Source organism: Mizuhopecten yessoensis, unplaced genomic scaffold (genome assembly GCF_002113885.1).
Source record: "Mizuhopecten yessoensis strain PY_sf001 unplaced genomic scaffold, ASM211388v2 scaffold10651, whole genome shotgun sequence".
In the NCBI taxonomy this organism is placed as follows: domain Eukaryota; kingdom Metazoa; phylum Mollusca; class Bivalvia; order Pectinida; family Pectinidae; genus Mizuhopecten; species Mizuhopecten yessoensis.
In genome coordinates this window covers 1,761,183-1,780,219 of record NW_018408653.1, presented here as the reverse complement: position 1 = coordinate 1,780,219, position 19,037 = coordinate 1,761,183, and the positions used below count along the sequence as shown (strand labels likewise).

General features: G+C 35.1%; 1 protein-coding gene across 2 annotated transcripts in view; it reads left to right on the top strand.

Annotated features, from left to right (window-relative positions):
* The window catches only part of LOC110461705 (EGF domain-specific O-linked N-acetylglucosamine transferase-like), a 28,681-nt gene extending 15,725 nt beyond the window's left edge, over positions 1–12,956 (top strand). For both annotated transcript variants that reach the window (XM_021515317.1, XM_021515316.1), the window contains exons 6-17: positions 435–539; positions 2,542–2,648; positions 3,709–3,812; positions 4,508–4,600; positions 6,195–6,266; positions 6,735–6,821; positions 7,116–7,184; positions 7,642–7,700; positions 8,207–8,234; positions 8,843–8,934; positions 9,741–9,843; positions 11,963–12,956. In XM_021515317.1, coding sequence (XP_021370992.1) covers positions 435–539; positions 2,542–2,648; positions 3,709–3,812; positions 4,508–4,600; positions 6,195–6,266; positions 6,735–6,821; positions 7,116–7,184; positions 7,642–7,700; positions 8,207–8,234; positions 8,843–8,934; positions 9,741–9,843; positions 11,963–12,136 — 1,093 coding nt within the window. In that variant the 3' untranslated portion in view covers positions 12,137–12,956. The remainder of the gene's footprint in view (positions 1–434; positions 540–2,541; positions 2,649–3,708; positions 3,813–4,507; positions 4,601–6,194; positions 6,267–6,734; positions 6,822–7,115; positions 7,185–7,641; positions 7,701–8,206; positions 8,235–8,842; positions 8,935–9,740; positions 9,844–11,962) is intronic.
* Positions 12,957–19,037: the final 6,081 nt, after the last annotated feature.

The following is a 19,037-nucleotide window of genomic DNA, read 5'->3' as shown; positions in this document are numbered from 1 at the left end:
AGTTGGAATTAAGTGACATCAAAAGTAGGTTTTCAAAATGTTTTCAAATTTCATTCAGTTGTGACCTTGATCAATTCTTTTGAATAACTTTGAGTTTGAACTTCATAACAAGATCATATGATCTAATATCTTGATTGATTAGCACGTCTTCCCTATTTCTGATATTTAGAAAATTCTTATCAAGTTCCAATCTATACCATATTAAAACGACATCTATCATAACATACAAAACATTTTCTGAAACAATCTACAATACTTAAACTTTGGTTTTTTTCCTCCCTACAAAATAAGTGGATTTGCAAGTGTGTTTTTTTAATGGTTTACATATTCAAACCACTGTTCAACTCTTTTGTGGTACATTGTTACACCATTTTTGTTGCCAGTTTATTTTTGTTACAATTCTTTTTATTGAAGTGTTTTCTTTATTCACACAGGTTCCGAGAGGATGTATTTAGTGGTGGTCAAATTGGTGGGCATTGTAAACTAGATAAGCAAGCCCTGAAGGCTGAAGGGGAACACAAAAGTGCCCTCCAGTCCTGGTAGGTGTAAATATCATCACTAGTCAAACATGTCCAGAGGTCTGCAGGAACACAAAAGTGCCCTCCAGTCCTGGTAGGTGTAAATAGAACACAAAAGTGCCCTCCAGTCTTGGTAGGTGTAAATATCATCACTAGTCAAACATGTCCAGAGGTCTGCAGGAACACAAAAGTGCCCTCCAGTCCTGGTAGGTGTAAATAGAACACAAAAGTGCCCTCCAGTCTTGGTAGGTGTAAATATCATCACTAGTCAAACATGTCCAGAGGTCTGCAGGAACACAAAAGTGCCCTCCAGTCCTGGTAGGTGTAAATAGAACACAAAAGTGCCCTCCAGTCTTGGTAGGTGTAAATATCATCACTAGTCAAACATGTCCAGAGGTCTGCAGGAACACAAAAGTGCCCTCCAGTCCTGGTAGGTGTAAATAGAACACAAAAGTGCCCTCCAGTCTTGGTAGGTGTAAATATCATCACTAGTCAAACATGTCCAGAGGTCTGCAGGAACACAAAAGTGCCCTCCAGTCCTGGTAGGTGTAAATAGAACACAAAAGTGCCCTCCAGTCTTGGTAGGTGTAAATATCATCACTAGTCAAACATGTCCAGAGGTCTGCAGGAACACAAAAGTGCCCTCCAGTCCTGGTAGGTGTAAATAGAACACAAAAGTGCCCTCCAGTCTTGGTAGGTGTAAATATCATCACTAGTCAAACATGTCCAGAGGTCTGCAGGAACACAAAAGTGCCCTCCAGTCCTGGTAGGTGTAAATAGAACACAAAAGTGCCCTCCAGTCTTGGTAGGTGTAAATATCATCACTAGTCAAACATGTCCAGAGGTCTGCAGGAACACAAAAGTGCCCTCCAGTCCTGGTAGGTGTAAATAGAACACAAAAGTGCCCTCCAGTCTTGGTAGGTGTAAATATCATCACTAGTCAAACATGTCCAGAGGTCTGCAGGAACACAAAAGTGCCCTCCAGTCCTGGTAGGTGTAAATAGAACACAAAAGTGCCCTCCAGTCTTGGTAGGTGTAAATATCATCACTAGTCAAACATGTCCAGAGGTCTGCAGGAACACAAAAGTGCCCTCCAGTCCTGGTAGGTGTAAATAGAACACAAAAGTGCCCTCCAGTCTTGGTAGGTGTAAATATCATCACTAGTCAAACATGTCCAGAGGTCTGCAGGAACACAAAAGTGCCCTCCAGTCCTGGTAGGTGTAAATAGAACACAAAAGTGCCCTCCAGTCTTGGTAGGTGTAAATATCATCACTAGTCAAACATGTCCAGAGGTCTGCAGGAACACAAAAGTGCCCTCCAGTCCTGGTAGGTGTAAATAGAACACAAAAGTGCCCTCCAGTCTTGGTAGGTGTAAATATCATCACTAGTCAAACATGTCCAGAGGTCTGCAGGAACACAAAAGTGCCCTCCAGTCCTGGTAGGTGTAAATAGAACACAAAAGTGCCCTCCAGTCTTGGTAGGTGTAAATATCATCACTAGTCAAACATGTCCAGAGGTCTGCAGGAACACAAAAGTGCCCTCCAGTCCTGGTAGGTGTAAATAGAACACAAAAGTGCCCTCCAGTCTTGGTAGGTGTAAATATCATCACTAGTCAAACATGTCCAGAGGTCTGCAGGAACACAAAAGTGCCCTCCAGTCCTGGTAGGTGTAAATAGAACACAAAAGTGCCCTCCAGTCTTGGTAGGTGTAAATATCATCACTAGTCAAACATGTCCAGAGGTCTGCAGGAACACAAAAGTGCCCTCCAGTCCTGATAGGTTTAAATATTTTTACTGGTCTGAGTTCAGCGTATAGATAAAAGATTGTCCTCTATTCTTGATTTTTTCCATAATTAAAAAAAAATATTGCTGGGAATGAAATAATAAATATAACACTTAACAGTGGCCACTGCCATTTCAAAGGGATCAATGTATTGTTTCTTCTATTAACCGTGCTTAATAAATAAGCGGTAGAGAAACAATTTCCTTTGGTTGTGTGACTGAAAATGTTTCTTACTTTTCAGGTTTGCTGAACTGGAGTTTTACACATCTTTACCATATCGTCCGATTAAGGACAAAAAATGTGATATAGTCATAGACAAGCCTACCTACTTCATAAAACTAGATGCTGGTAAGTTATCTATCAAATCAGAAGTAGTGAAATTTTGTATAGAATCTGGGGAAAAAACAGGCTTATTAAGGATCCCTGTACCACTGCCAGAAATGGTTAAATACTCAGTATCAAAAATATTTCTGGTATTACTATGGCTTTGATAAATCATTTATAAAAAGAAATGATATCTGGCGGGAAGAAAAAAATTTCTAAAACAGCATTCTGTGAGTAAATATGGGTTAAGACCAGATCAGGTATTGAACCCTGGACCTCTGATGAGTATGTTGTCATCCTACCTGCTGAGCTTCCTGGTCAGTGGAAATATCCTTGCCCATTTGAGCTACAGTTATATACAATCTGAAATTAAGGAGAGTTTATTGTAACCGACTTAGCTACCTGGTCAATGGAAAAGCCCTGGCCCAATTGTACTACAGTTATATCCAAAATGAAATTAAGGGGAGGTAACTGTATATACGAAAAAACCATAGTGCAGTGGGACAGTGATCATTAAGGGGAAGTAACTGTATATACGAAAAAACCATAGCGCAGTGGGAAAGGGATCATTAAGGGGTAATAACTATATATATATACGAAAAAGCCATAGTACAGTGGGACAGGGATCATTAAGGGGTAATAACTATATATATATACGAAAAAACCATAGTGCAGTGGGACAGTGATCATTAAGGGGAAGTAACTGTATATACGAAAAAACCATAGTGCAGTGGGACAGGGATCATTAAGGGGAGGTAACTGTATATACGAAAAAAAACAGTGCAGTGGGACAGGGATCATTAAGGGGTAATAACTATATATATATACGAAAAAACCATAGTGCAGTGGGACAGGGATCATTAAGGGGAGGTAACTGTATATACGAAAAAAACATAGTGCAGTGGGACAGTGATCATTAAGAAGAGTATTTTGTTGCAAGAGGATTTACTGTTACAAGAAAGGATTTTCTTTATTATGGCTTGACTAATTATTTACTGTCATTTTAGATGTGGTCTGTTTATTTTGTTTTGCTTTAGATGTTGTTGATCAATTTTGCTTTTGATGTGGTCGATTCTGTTTGCAGGTGTGAATTTGTATCATCACTTCTGTGACTTTGTTAATCTGTACGCCTCACAACATTTAAACAATTCCTTCAGCACCGACATCAACATTGTCATGTGGGACACGGTAAATGATTTCTTAATTAGAAATACGTGTTTACATCTGTTTTATGATCTCATGTGCTACTTACTGTTATTGACATGGATAAGTTTGTTAATGTGTAATATCAGGAATTACCCATTTTATAAAAACTATTTCTTCTTCACTGCAGTGGAGATATACCAAGTGTTATATATGTCTTCACATGTGAACATATCACTTTAGTGTTGTCCAATCAGAACGTTACTTTCTATTCACTAGGTAGATTTCAGTTTCAAGTTCAAATGAAACAATGGCAGATAGATGGTTGTCTTGGTACACCTTTGTAACATTGTATTTACATAAATATATACATTGGCAAGATCGAGTAACCCATCCAAAATGGTGCTCTGCCTTATTGTCAAGCATGATGTCATTAGAACCAGGTGTCAACTATTATCTTACTCATTTACACACTTTTCTGAAGCAGCAACTTTTGTGTCATGCTACTTTGAAAAAGTGTCTTAAACAGAAAATTTAATGGTTTTCCAATTGAGTATGGCAAAATATACCAACATCTTCACTCATGTTTTGCGCTCAAGAAGAATACTAATATTCTGCCATACTCGTGACATGAATTTGGTATATATATTGGGAGATCATTGAATATCCTCTATATATTTGTTGGTGAATCTGAAACATGGATATATATATATTAACGAGACTGTACGTCTGTTTTTCAGAGTCCGATGCTCTACAATGATTTGTTTTCTGTAACGTGGAAAATGTTCTCAGACCACCCAGTGATATCGCTTAATGAATATGATGGCAAAAAGGTAATTATATTCCTCAACCTGGTATATATATCGAGGATCTGTCATAAATTTCCCTTCATATTAGATTTATGATAAAAGTTTTGGATTTTTCATGTTTGAGCCTCTGGCGAGGTTTCATCAATCTTATATGAAGGGTAACGACTGACAGATTCTTTTCATCGTGTATTACAAAGTAAACTGTAAAATTGTGATCTGAAACGAATATTTTGTACTTGGTCGCCTCTGAAACAATGAAAATTGCGTCACCTTCACAATGACGTGACATCACATCGATTGTTCCTATTCTATTGTGACGTCGTTTTCGGGTGATATTACACACATTATATAAACATAATTTATGTGATGGCTTTATGACACTGCATAACACGGTATTCATTTGATAAAAGTAATTATATCCTTCAGCTTGGTGTAAAATTGATAATATCACTTAACTAGGTATAGGGGACTAGCCGTCAGGTCATCTTTTACAATACATTACATTACATTACATTACATTAGGTTACATTTCATTACGTTACGTTACGTTACATTACGTTACGTTACATTACGTTACGTTACATAACATTACATTACGTTACGTTACATTACGTTATGTTACATTACGTTACGTTACATTACATTACATTATATTATGTTACGTTACATTACATTACATTACATTACGTTACATTTCATTACGTTACGTTACGTTACATTACATTACGTTACATTTCATTACGTTACGTTACATTACGTTACGTTACGTTACATTACGTTACGTTACATTACGTTACGTTACATTACATTACATTACGTTACATTTCATTACGTTACGTTACATTACATTACGTTACATTTCATTACGTTACGTTACGTTACATTACATTACATTACGTTACGTAACATTACATTACATTACGTTACATTACGTTACATTACATTACGTTACATTTCATTACGTTACGTTACATTACGTTACATTACATTACATTACATTACGTTACATTACATTTCGTTACATTTCATTACGTTACATTACATTACATTACGTTACATTACATAACGTTACATTACATTACGTTACATTTCATTACATTACATTACATTACATTACATTACGTTACATTTCATTACATTATGTAACATTACGTTACGTTACGTTACATTACATTACATTACATTACGTTACATTACGTTACGTTACATTACGTTACGTTACGTTACATAACATTACATTACATTACGTTACATTACATTACGTTACGTTACATTACATTACATTACATTACATTATTTGATAAAATGTCAAATATCTGGTATATGACAAAATAGTGTGTAGTCTCCAATTGATAGATCATTAAACAAATGAGGCGTGTCTAGATGGTAGGATACATATATAGAGAGTATTTAAAAGTATACAGGAGTTTTGGTATAAGTGATGAAACAACAAGCCATGCACTGTAATATGTAGTAATAGTAATAATAAGATTCAAGGTTGAAAGTAATATGAGAATTGAACTTTTTTTATTCTCGGAAAGGTTGAATGGTGTTCACCAACTTTTCATTTTGTAAAATGTCTATGGTCTTGAGAATTGTTTTATATTTACAATTGTAGGTGTGTTTTAAAGATGCAGTGTTTTCCTTGCTTGCTCGTATGAGATATGGAATGTATTACAATATGCCATTAGTAAGTATGAGGTATAATCATTATATCATAGGTGAATTATAATTGAACTTAAATTCTAAAAAAAATTCAGTGACATTAAATTGCATTGATCAGCTAAAATTCACTGGAGTTTGTCTTCATATGCAAAAGTATTACAACAAATGGAAAAGCTTATATAATGATCGATCACTTTCACTGATGATCAAGAAGAATGCTGTTATTGTTATGTTTTCCATTATGTTGTCCGTTCTGAAAGGTTTTTTCTCCATCCCCTGCGTCAATCATTTGCAAACTTCACACAGGGCTACTCAGTATCAAAATCTTGATTTACTGAGTTGAGCAGGATGCTACCACTGATTTCAAACGTTAGACAATTTTAACATGCGTAACTCACACACTGGTGTTGTCACTGTATGTGAAGAAATCATAAGAGGTCTTGCTCTGGAGGTGAAGGAAATATTTAATATTTGTATCTTTGTTTTGTGACAGGTGCCTGGTTGTCATAGTAGCAGTTTTTTCCGGGCCTTTCATCAGCAACTTGCTCACAGAATCGGCTTGCACCAGCAGGGACCATTGGTATGTATTTACTTGTAGAACAGGGTCAGCTTACAAATAATAAATATAGAACACAGGCTAAAGTACACTGCCATGTTTGTGAGTGTACCGAGTGTTACAGGGGAGGTAACTCTCTCTCTCAAATCAGGAAGCAATAAAATAAAATACAAAATGTACTGGATAGCACGGTGGTCCCTCTCACTATTCAAAATAATGACTGTTTTAACAAAGAGGAAAACAAAAGAATGAGGTATGATGTAATAAAAGAATTCATTGAGAAAGATATTTAACAGGATACTTATTTTCTTTCTGCAGAAGGATAAAATTAGAGTGACACTTCTCACAAGGAGTACAAAGTACAGGAAAATTCTCAACCAGGACAAGGTAAATTGTAACAAATTCTCAAGTGTCTGAAGCATTTCTTAACAATCCATTGTTGGTGTCACTTACTTGAGTATGTAGAGATCTCTTTAGCACTTCCTTAACTATCTTTATAGATCTTTTTGGCACTTACTTGATAATGGTTCATGTACTTAATTGATACAGTACATAGAAAAGATTTTTTTTATCAGCAAAACCTAAAAGTCTTGTTTGCACTTAAATGACTGTCATTTAGAAATCTATTAGAAATCTTTATATCTGTATCAAAGAGGTAGGTGAATGAAATATCACAATAATTAATTGAAATAGCAAGGCAGTATTAAAGCCTCTATTGTTTTTAGTCGTTGTCCTATGTGTTTGTGTTATGAATACACCCCTTACTGGCCCAAATATCAACATTTTGCAATTGATCTAAGTATTCTTTGCTACACAGCCCAAAAAACTATCTTTTTATTTTCAGCTTATTGCTGCCATGAAAACTGTTGGGGAATTGGACGTGAACGCAGTGGATTTGACTTGGTAAGGGCTCATATGTTCTGTCATCCTGGGATTTGTTTCTGCCTTTAAATCGTACCCTAAATAAGCAGCAGCTAAACTGTTACAGTAATAAAATCTAAGGCTTGTCCGAGCCATTTAGGAGATAAGCTGTGTATGGCTTATTTTTAATTAAAATGTTATTCTGTAACACTTATTTATCTTGAAAATGAAGTGTTTGTCTGCAAGGAATCCCAGGTTGAATTTTAAGGCCAACCCATTTACTTTAGGCTTATTCTTGTAATTTTAGTTGGTAAGTGTTGACTTAATCTAATATACCTCTTTGGTGACACAACAGACTTGTAAAATGAAGTGGAAAACAATGCTAAAATATCTTTATAAAAAGAAAAGGGGAAGTACAGGACATTCAATTTTACCTAAAATAAGTTTTGTTCTCATTATCAAATATTTCAATAAAGAGCTGTTTTGTGTGGTTTTTTGTGGGTTTTTTTTATACATATTCAGCAGTATTGTTCTTGTGTGTTTTTCAGGAGTATGAACTTCAAAGATCAGATGGAGGTAAGTACCTAATTATATAAATAATTACTATGCTTTAGTGATAGCCAATACAACAATGGAGCATGTTTTTAATAAAATTTGTTATATAACATGTTGTCCAAAGGGTTTATATTTTTCTTAATGTAATTAAATTAGCTAATCATGACTTTTATGATATTAATTGTCTGTGCTGATCTTCACCATGAGATGTTGGAGATATTTTTACTATTACATTTGGATTAGATTAACATTTTTTGTGTTATTATCAGGTCTCCCACAACACTTTGCAGTGATATATTTATTGGTATACATGGTGCGGGGCTGACCTTTTTTTTGTTTTTATCAGGTCTCCCACAACACTTTTCAGTGATATATTTATTGGTATACATGGTGGGGGGCTTACCTTTTTTGTTTTTATCAGGTCTCCCACATCAGTGATATATTTATTGGTATACATGGTGCGTGGCTGACCTTTTTTTTGTTTTTATCAGGTCCCCTACAACAGTGATATATTTATTGGTATACATGATGCAGGGCTGACCTTTTTTTGTTTTTATCAGGTCTCCCACATCAGTGATATATTTATTGGTATACATGATGCAGGGCTGACCTTTTTTTGTTTTTATCAGGTCTCCCACAACAGTGATATATTTATTGGTATACATGGTGCGGGGCTGACCCATATGTTATTTCAGCCAGACTGGGGTGTTGTCATGGAGTTGTAAGTACACTACCTCAGCAACTGTCACAGGTGCTTGGTTGGTTAATCATCTTTAAGTTTTCTATGTTCTTGTACTAGTTTTTCCTTCTTTAACTTTGAATTCTTTGTAAAATTGTTCTTCAATCCGAGACAAGTGTAATCATCTTGATACAGGTAGAAAACTATCTCATCTCATCTTGTTACAGGTATAATGTTTACTCACCTTGTTACAGGTATAATGTTTACTCACCTTGTTACAGGTATAATGTTTACTCACCTTGTTACAGGTATAATGTTTACTCACCTTGTTACAGGTATAATGTTTACTCACCTTGTTACAGGTATAATGTTTACTCACCTTGTTACAGGTATAATGTTTACTCACCTTGTTACAGGTATAATGTTTACTCACCTTGTTACAGGTATAATGTTTACTCACCTTGTTACAGGTATAATGTTTACTCACCTTGTTACAGGTATAATGTTTACTCACCTTGTTACAGGTATAATGTTTACTCACCTTGTTACAGGTATAATGTTTACTCACCTAGTTACAGGTATAATGTTTACTCACCTTGTTACAGGTATAATGTTTACTCACCTAGTTACAGGTATAATGTTTACTCACCTTGTTACAGGTATAATGTTTACTCACCTTGTTACAGGTATAATTTTGACTCACCTTGTTACAGGTATAATGTTTACTCACCTTGTTACAGGTATAATGTTTACTCACCTTGTTACAGGTATAATTTTGACTCACCTTGTTACAGGTATAATGTTTACTCACCTTGTTACAGGTATAATGTTTACTCACCTTGTTACAGGTATAATTGTGAGGACAATGGTTGCTACCTTGACCTTGCCCGACTTCGGGGAGTACACTACATGACTTGGGAAAAGAAAAACAAACTTCATCAAGAGGATGAGGTAAATGTAAAACATAAACTTACCACATAAACTGAGTTCTCACTGAGTGTATTGGTTAAAATACTTTTTTTAGCGCTTTTACCGAGGTGCGGCGTCCGTCGTTCGTCCGTGCGTCCGGCGTCAATATTTTACTTTAAACAACTTCTTCTCAATAACCAAAAGGTCCAGGGTAATGTTATTGGGCCTGTGTTATGCTGGGATGAAGGGCTACCAAGTTTGTTCAAATGAATGACCTTGACCAACTTTCAAGGTCACAGGGGTCGAATGTCTTAAAATCTCTAAACAACTTCTTCTCAATAACCGAAAGGCCCAGGGTACTGATATTAGGCCTGTAGCATGCTGGGATGAAGTGCTACCAAGTGTATTCAAATGAATGACCTTGACCCTCTTTCAAGGTCACAGGGTTCAAATGTCTTAAAATCTTCAAGCAACTTCTCAATAACCAAAAAGCCCAGGGTACTGAAATTGGGCCTGTAGCATGCTGGGATGAAGGGCTACCAATTTTGTTCAAATGAATGACCTTGACCTACTTTCAAGGTCACAGGGGTCAAATGTCGTAAAATCTTCAAACGACTTCTTATCAATAACCAAAAGGCCCTGGGTACTGAAATTGGGCCTGTATGTAGCATGCTGGGATGAAGGACTACCAAGTTTGTTCAAATGAATGACATTGACCAACTTTCAAGGTGACAGGGGTCAAATGTCTTAAAATCTTTAAACAACTTCTTCTCAATAACCCAATGGCCCTAGGTACTGAAATTGGGCCTGTAGCATGCACGGATGAAGGGCTACCAAGTTTATTCAAATGAATGACCTTGACCCACTTTCAAGGTCACAAGGTTAAAACGTCGTAAAATCTCCAAACCACTTCTCAATAACTAAAAGGCACAGGGTACTGAAATTGGGACTGTAGCATGCTGGGATAAAGGACTACCAAGTTTGTTCAAATGAATGACCTTGACCCACTTTCAATCTAATGTCTTTGTTAAACATTCAAGATCACAGGCGTCATATGTTTAAATTTTTTAATAGGTTCTTATGAATCGAACACTGATATTCTTCCTGTAGCTGTATTTTAGTCCACTTTTAAGATTACAAGTGTGAGATTAATACCAGGCTTGTTATCCTTCATCATATAATTGATCAGTTATCAATCTCGTGGCTGTTTTGTAAATTATGTCATGAACAAAGTCAGTCATGCTTGATTTGAAAATATATATATCACTGTTGTTGGATCCTAATAACATAACTCGAAGAAACAACTAGTCGGACAGGACATTTACAGACAAAACATGGTCACTTTGAATCATGAACGTTTAAATGTGTTGTATGGATATACAGTTATCCAATGAACATGAAAAAATGAATCGCACTCTTAATCAATTAACTTTGTTGGGTCTTGTGTGGAAAACTGGTATCAAGGGAGATAACACAGTGGAGCAGTTATATATTTCTTCAACTGACAGGAATTATTTGTTGGAGGGAAATGCAGATTTTATAACTGATTACATATCTCCATCATGTAAAGCCAAGTGCAAATATAAACAAAATAATAAAAAATAAAACCGATGTAGATATTTCCCTTATTCTATTCTCATCCTGTTAAGTATAATGTTTCCAAGTTATAAATTCTCTGTTTTCCTGACTTGGTATTATCTCTCTTGATTCAAGGTAATCACACATGCACCTTGACAATATTTTACTGTATAATACTTAATGAAATGAAAGTTAATGGCTTATAATTACCTTGTTATGACACATAGAGGTTAAAATTGAATTTGTAATATTTTTATAATAATTAAATAAAAAATAAAAAATAACATGTTCGAGCATTCAAAATGCTTTCCTTCAGATATGCTTATAGTGTATCTGAATCGACTTTAAATATGTATTGCCGACTCAAACATATTTTACACCTTTGTGTACTTACCAACCTGACGAAAATGTTAAGAAAGATTCCCTTTCAATATTATACATAAAAATATTCTTGTTTTACACACATATTTCCCACAAAAAATCCATTTTGAAAATTTTGATTAAAAGTATCAATATAAGCCTGTAACAACCTGATACTGATCCGTCCTGTAGAGTGGTAAAGTCTATGTGTTTTTACCTGTAGGGACATCACCCCACCCTGGGAGCTCACGCTAAGTTCACCAATTATGGATTTAATGTGGAAGAATTTCTCCGCCTCGTCCTCAAAGCAGCCGACCACGTTCGTTCACATCCTGCATTCATCGAAGCTAAGAAACAGAAACACGGCAGGACTAACGAGCCTAAAGCAGAACTGTAGAAAGCCCTGTTATGTATACATGTATCAGTTAGGTGATATGGTTTCCACTGAATTTTACGAGTGAAGTCTATGAATGAGATTTTGATCGAGTTAACTGGCATATCCTCAATTCAGATTGGTTGACAGTTTGGGGACATTGTCTCTCAGAAATATACTTAGGTTTTTACCAAAGTGGTTGTATGGTTGTATTATGATGATATTTAGGTCAAGTTCAAAGATGAGTGATATCTGTGAGTGAGAAATGACATTATATCCTCAATTCTGATTGGTTGACAGTTCTTCATAATATGTTTTTGAAATATTTATATTTTTTGCCAAAGTTGGTGCTTGGTTCTATAATAGCAATATTCAGGTCAAGTTCACGGATGAGTACAGAACTGAATATTAAATGATATCATGGACATATCCTGAATTCTGATTGGTCAACTATTTTTTTACTATGTGTATGGTTGTATATGATTTTTGCAGGTCAAATTCAATCTTTAGTGAATTCAGAATGTTTAAGGAATACTTAAATTACAACTGAACAATGTTCTGATAATGAAGTAGTAAAAATGTTTCCTGTGAATGTGTTCATGAAGCATCCCCTTCTGATTCATGCAAAGTGACGATTTTTGGAAGTACACATATGGCTGTGAATCCTGAATTCTGAATTATATTGATGCATGATCAGGTGAGATGAGAACAAGTGAGAGGATGTTTGAATTTTTTTAGCTCACCTGGCCCGAAAGACCATGTATTACTGCTGCGTCCGTCAACTTTTTCTTTTGAACGACTTCTCCCGAAGGAACTGGAGGACCTAGGGTCATGATATTTGGCCAGTAGGTACCTGGGATTGAGTGCTATAAACTTTCCTTATTAAAATGACCTTGACCTACTTTTAAGGTCACAGGGATCAAATGAGTTAAAAGTGTCAAAAACCATATCCTAAGAACCATTTGGAATAGAGTCATGATACTTGGGTATGTTGTGGAGACAGCAGTGCGAATGCTTTTTCTTAATTACAGATATGAGGTCAAAGTGCTAGTCAGTGCTCAAATATGTTAAAAAATTTAAACAACAACATCCTAAGAACCATTTGGACTAGAGTCATGATACTTGGGTATGTGATGTAGACCAGCTGTGTGAATCGTTTTTTTTTTATTACAGTAATGAGGTCAAAGGTCAGCTTTAAGTGCTAGTCTGGGGTCAAAGGTCAACATGGGTTAAAAGCTTTAACAATCTTCTTCTCAGGTTCCATAAGGCCCAGGGTCATGATATTTAGCTGGTACTTTGTATGGAGTGCTATCAAAGGTCAATGTGGGTTTAAAGCTTTGAAATTGAAAAGTTCAATTTCGAACAACAATATCTTAAGAACCGTTAAAGAGATGTTAAAATGTCTTGTGTTCTAGTTACCAAATTTGGTCTGAAGTTACCTATATGTCAGTTTCATGTAACAAACGAAACAGTCGAGAGATACAGGCCCTCTGGGCCTCTTGTTTATATTATTCATGTGATTCGATCGCTTATACAGCAGAAATAAAAAAATAAAATAAGCATCTGATCATTAATTGGATGCATGAAAATCTAGAGATAAAATGCTGAAACAAAGAGTGAATATTATTCCATGTACATTTATTTAATACGTGTATTATTGAAAATGATATGCAAAACATTTTCGTTATCAATGAAAAATGAATTTCTAAACTATAGCTGTTGCTCAGATATAAACCTTTAATAAAAGCACCATTTCAATGGGAAATCTGATGGCATACAAATTAAGATGAAATGGATAAATATGAAGTTCTGTTGTATTCATACAAAGGATGGATTCACATGAGGCTGTGTGGGGGTTCCTTCATTTTCTACATTCTCTGACAGTCAAATGGTGCATTAAAGTGTGCAAACAACTACGGTTGAATTTTGGCCCAAATGTGTTTTTGGGAGATCTACGTAAATCATTGAAAGCATGAAATGTTAAAATACGCAAAATTAACCTTGATGTATTTTAAATATGCGACGGAAAGTTATATAAACATGTTATATTTTTTTTAAACATGTTTTTATAAATATCGTTACAGTATGTTTAGATTAAGGGTTACTATATAAACCGGATATTCTCTTTCGATCTGAAAAATACCACAACTCTATAAATATTGATCTCTGAAATCTGTTTAAAAGGTTGAGGATGTAAAAGTTGATCTCTGAAATCTGTTTAAAAGGTTGTGGATGTGAAAGTTGATGCAGGTGTGTGTGCTCGTTACTTAGGTTGTAGAAATTGTTGTATGTTAAGAAATGTTGATTGATTTATGATCACAAACTGGTGACCCATTGTACATTACTGTATACTTGGAAAGTTACATATTTTGATTTTTTTTTACTGATGTCTCATTTTATTGAATCAAAACAAAAATCAAAATACTGGTATTATTTTGTCAAAGAGTGCAATATTTAAATTCTAACAGAAGAAAACACAGCTGTGAGATGATTGTAGATGTTTTATGGAAGACATCGAAGTGAGGAAGAATTGTCTTTTTGCCACTGGTGTTCCTATATTTTAACTAACTGCATGTTTACCAGATTATAGGTTCGACCCTGGGAAACAGTTTCAACTGTCTAGTTTAGTGTGCTGAGAAATTTCTGCTCTATGAAAGTTTTGTCAAACCTTCCAGTCAAATCCAACAGTTAATCAAACAATGGGGACAATGGAGTGCTAGTGAATACTGCTGGGTATCCATGGTAATTTCCTGCTTTAATCCACTGACTCACGGCCCACCAGGATGCTGGTTCTCTCCTTCTCCATTTTGGGGTTGGGGGCTGCGGTGGCCGACTGGTTAAGGCATCAGACTGCGCGCATGGTCTAGGATCACTAGCCCTCCACCACTGAGTCACAGGTTAAAGGCCTAGGTATAGCAGTCACCAGGTACTGGCCATAGGTCGGTGTTTTTTCTCCGGGAACTCCGGCTTTCCTCCACCACCAAAACCTGGCTCGTCCTTAAATGACTATAGCTGTTAATAGGATATAAAGCACAACCTTTCATAGTTAATCAGTTTTACATTGGTGCATAGCTATAGTGAGTGAGTTAAAGCTGTGATAGATTACATTATAAAGTGAAGAGCACTTTAAAGTATTAACAGTGTATATACAATATATGCAAAAAAAAAACATAATTTATTTTCTAAGTCTATTTTTGCTACAACATTACTGATAAAGTCCTTTGTAAAGTGATGGCTTGTGGTGCTGTGATGATAGTGCCATTGTCTGTTGGGTGTGTTTTGTTCAATTCGGAGTAACAAAATTGTACATTTTAAAATGTTTTTGGCAATTTTTAGGTGTTTGTCACCTGATTTGACAGTCACATGGTATATTAGGGGGGTATGCATAGCAAGTAATCTTCATCAAAGTTTAAGAATGATAAATTTGGATAGAAATGGAAAAGTTTCACATCATTCATGAAAAACAGATCTACTGATTAAGTACTCTCCTGTAAGACATGCAGTTTGGAACCACACACCAGGGTTTTAGCACATTATTTTGACAGCTATCAGATTATCTGTGCCCCCCCCCATCATGTGACATGCGTATTTAAAATATGGTCGATTCTGGACGGAAAAGATATCTCGAAAACAATGTATTTTAACACTTTCATACTTTCACACACACACACACACATATGTGAAAATACATGTTTTTTCTACAAATATAAAAGCTTGTATGTAGCTGCTTAGCCTGAAGATTTATGCTATTTATTTCATCAATTGAAATATGACATTATAAGTAATATTTATCATGGTGCAGTTGGTATGAATTATATGAATTTGTTTGTTAATATTGTCAGATTATTTGTACAATAATTACTATTGGTGAATTTTAGAGTATTTTTGATATATGATTAATTGTTGATTCTTAATTATTTTGCACATAGAAAATACAATGATAAAACATGTTTTGTTCAAGCTATACATGATAATTGATGATTCAAAAATGATGCATTAAGGTTGAGTGTCTCAGTTCTGTGTTCTATCTCCGGTGAAGAAAAGTTCCAATTTTCTTTGACATCATTTACTATAGCAAAGAGTAATATACTGAAGAAATATGTTTGTTATAGTTTCTGTTTCCAAAATAAGAATTCTGCTTCACTACCAAATTTCAATCCCCAGACCTCTATAAAGCAGGGTGTTTAACCACTCTATAAAGCAGGGTGTTTAACCACTGCCACACTGGTCATGAATTTTGTTATGTTTATACTTTTATGAAACATTACAGTCTAATTTCAAAATATTTTAACTCTAATATGGATAAATTTAAAAGGAAAATAAGTTTCTATGATCTGTTATACAGAAGAAAAGTGATGGGATACTGTACAGATGTTCATGTGTTTATACCCATGCCATGACTTGAGCTGGACCTTCAGTGATTATCTAGTCTGTGTGACCATCAGCACTTCTGTTACATCAGTAAAGTGGGGAAAAATGGAAACAGTTTTGAAAATTATGAATAGAATATCATCAAGCTAACAACATCTGTTAAGTAAAATATAAAGAATATTTCGTGTGAAAATTGTAATGGCTTAAGGTCAAATGTCAACTCTTGGTGAAAGATTTTTGAAACATCAAGTTTTCTCATATAGCAGGACATGAGAAAGAGTATGATGACTGATGAGGGTCAAAATGTCAAAGTTCAAGGTCGTAAGTCACTTTTTTAATTGAAATTTTAACAAGAATTACTGTCAGGCTGATGAATGAAATATTACCAATGTATTCAGTAAGTCATAGGGAATTTCCAAAAAAGTTTTTAACCCCATTTTTTTTTTAAGTAATTATTGAAATGGTGTCGGGCTTCTTCATTGCTCACATGGACATACTAAGGAATCATTGAAGTAGTTGAGTCGAAAGGTCAAATGTTAAGACCACCTTGTTAAAGTTTGAGGAAAAACCTAATTAGAGCATACCTTGATTTACATACATTTGTTGTAATTTTTGTTAATTTTATGTTTTAAATGATTCAAAACTTCAGATTTACTATGCACATGTACTAAGTCAAATTTACATAATCTTACATTTTTCTGCTGTATACTTTATTTATTATGCAATTAAATAACAAATCAACTGAAAATGTTTTCAATTCATGTTTTTATGATGATTTTTTGTTAAAAAAAAATCAACTTGGGCACACTTCGACAAAATATTCATACTAAATGTATCTCTGTTTTTACCTGTACCTATTCTAGTTAAAGGTATGTAATGTAAAGAATCATGAACAAAATGGACATTATAACTTAGTGTAGCTACATGTACATGACAAGGGATTTGGAGGTGACTCATTGATAGGGAACGTCCTAGAGAATCCCCCCTCATCCCAGCTTTAGTGACGGATGAGAAGGATTCTTCGAGTATCAGCCTATAGGCTGCGGGGGTAAGTTTTGTTCCGAGGTTGTTGTGCATGAAAACGGAAATGCTACGTCACCCTCAATGGACAGAGGGCTAAGGAAAAGAATAAGGCTTTCTTTTTGTGTCTGCTGAACAGAGACACGGACAAGACCAAAACTCATCTGCTGCCCTCGTTGACCGTATGGAACTTGTGTCTTTTTTCTTTTTCACTCTGTCTGTTCGGTGAGGCCTCTCTGGACACCTCTGGTAGTAAGGTAACCAGATAGAGTGTCATGCTTTTATGACGTCATGGCGTTTTGAGTGGGGGGACATTATAAGGTAGCCTCCGAGTGGTCCAGGCATCTGTGGATACAGCCGCTACAGGATCTACTGAAGTAGAAACTGATCAGGCCTGGATGAAGGGGATCACTTTCACTTAGCTTGGTCCTCAAGTTGAGCAAACAGTTATACATGACAGTTAGGGGAGCAGGAAGTTGATACTCAAGACGGTGATGTATTTTCATACTGTCAATGACATGTAGATCTGTTTATTTTGTTTTCTTTTCCAAAAAAATTGTAATGGATTGTCATAACAGTTAGGTCACACAAGAAACCTCAGGAGTAGTGGTTATAAGATTTTTGAAATAATGGCTATGTTTGAATATGGTCAACATGTCTTACCAATAAAGATTTGATATGGATTTAACCCTTTGTTTAAAGCAAGAAGTTATTTTCAAGATTGTCAAAATGGCTGCAATCCCGGGATGGTGGCCATTTCTGAATAGAAGGCCACTCTGATTTTCTTTTAAAACCAGAAAAGCTAAAAATGACAAGACAGAATTTCTTAAAAATATATTTATTTAATTATTAGCTAAATTAACATATAATAAGAAAATACTTTACAATAAAATATAGATTCCTAATTTGAAAGGCGATACATCACAGAAGGTTGAGAATATCACAGAGCAATGGAATGGGTGGCACAATGTAATTAGTTAAAAAGGATAATTTTGGATCAAAACAATGATTTATTACAGAAAAGTATATTAAAGCAATTTAATACTTTTGTAAAACATATAATAATGTAGCTTCTAGTTCTACTTAATTCTACTGAAAATAATGTCAACAGCATCTTTGTAGCAGGCTTTGAATTATGATCACTACCTGCATTTATTAAATATATTTGATATGTCATGTAAGTAAAAAAAAAAAAATGGCTTAAACCTAGAAAAAATGTCACAAACTTTTATCTAAATGCAATGTTTTCAGCTTGATCTACCATAGATTACAATGTTTCTAGCTTGACTAAGCATACAATGTTTCTAGCTTGACCCAGCATACAATGTTTCTAGCTTGACTCTGCATACGTTTCTAGCTTGACCCAGCATACAATGTTTCTAGCTTGACCCAGCATACAATGTTTCTAGCCTATGTAAATTTCCTCTAGCTTGATATAGTATTACAATCTCCTGGGGTGTTGCATTAAAACATATGAAAAGATGTCCTTATTTTACACTGCCTTTTTTTGACAAGGTATACAACTCTTAGAATG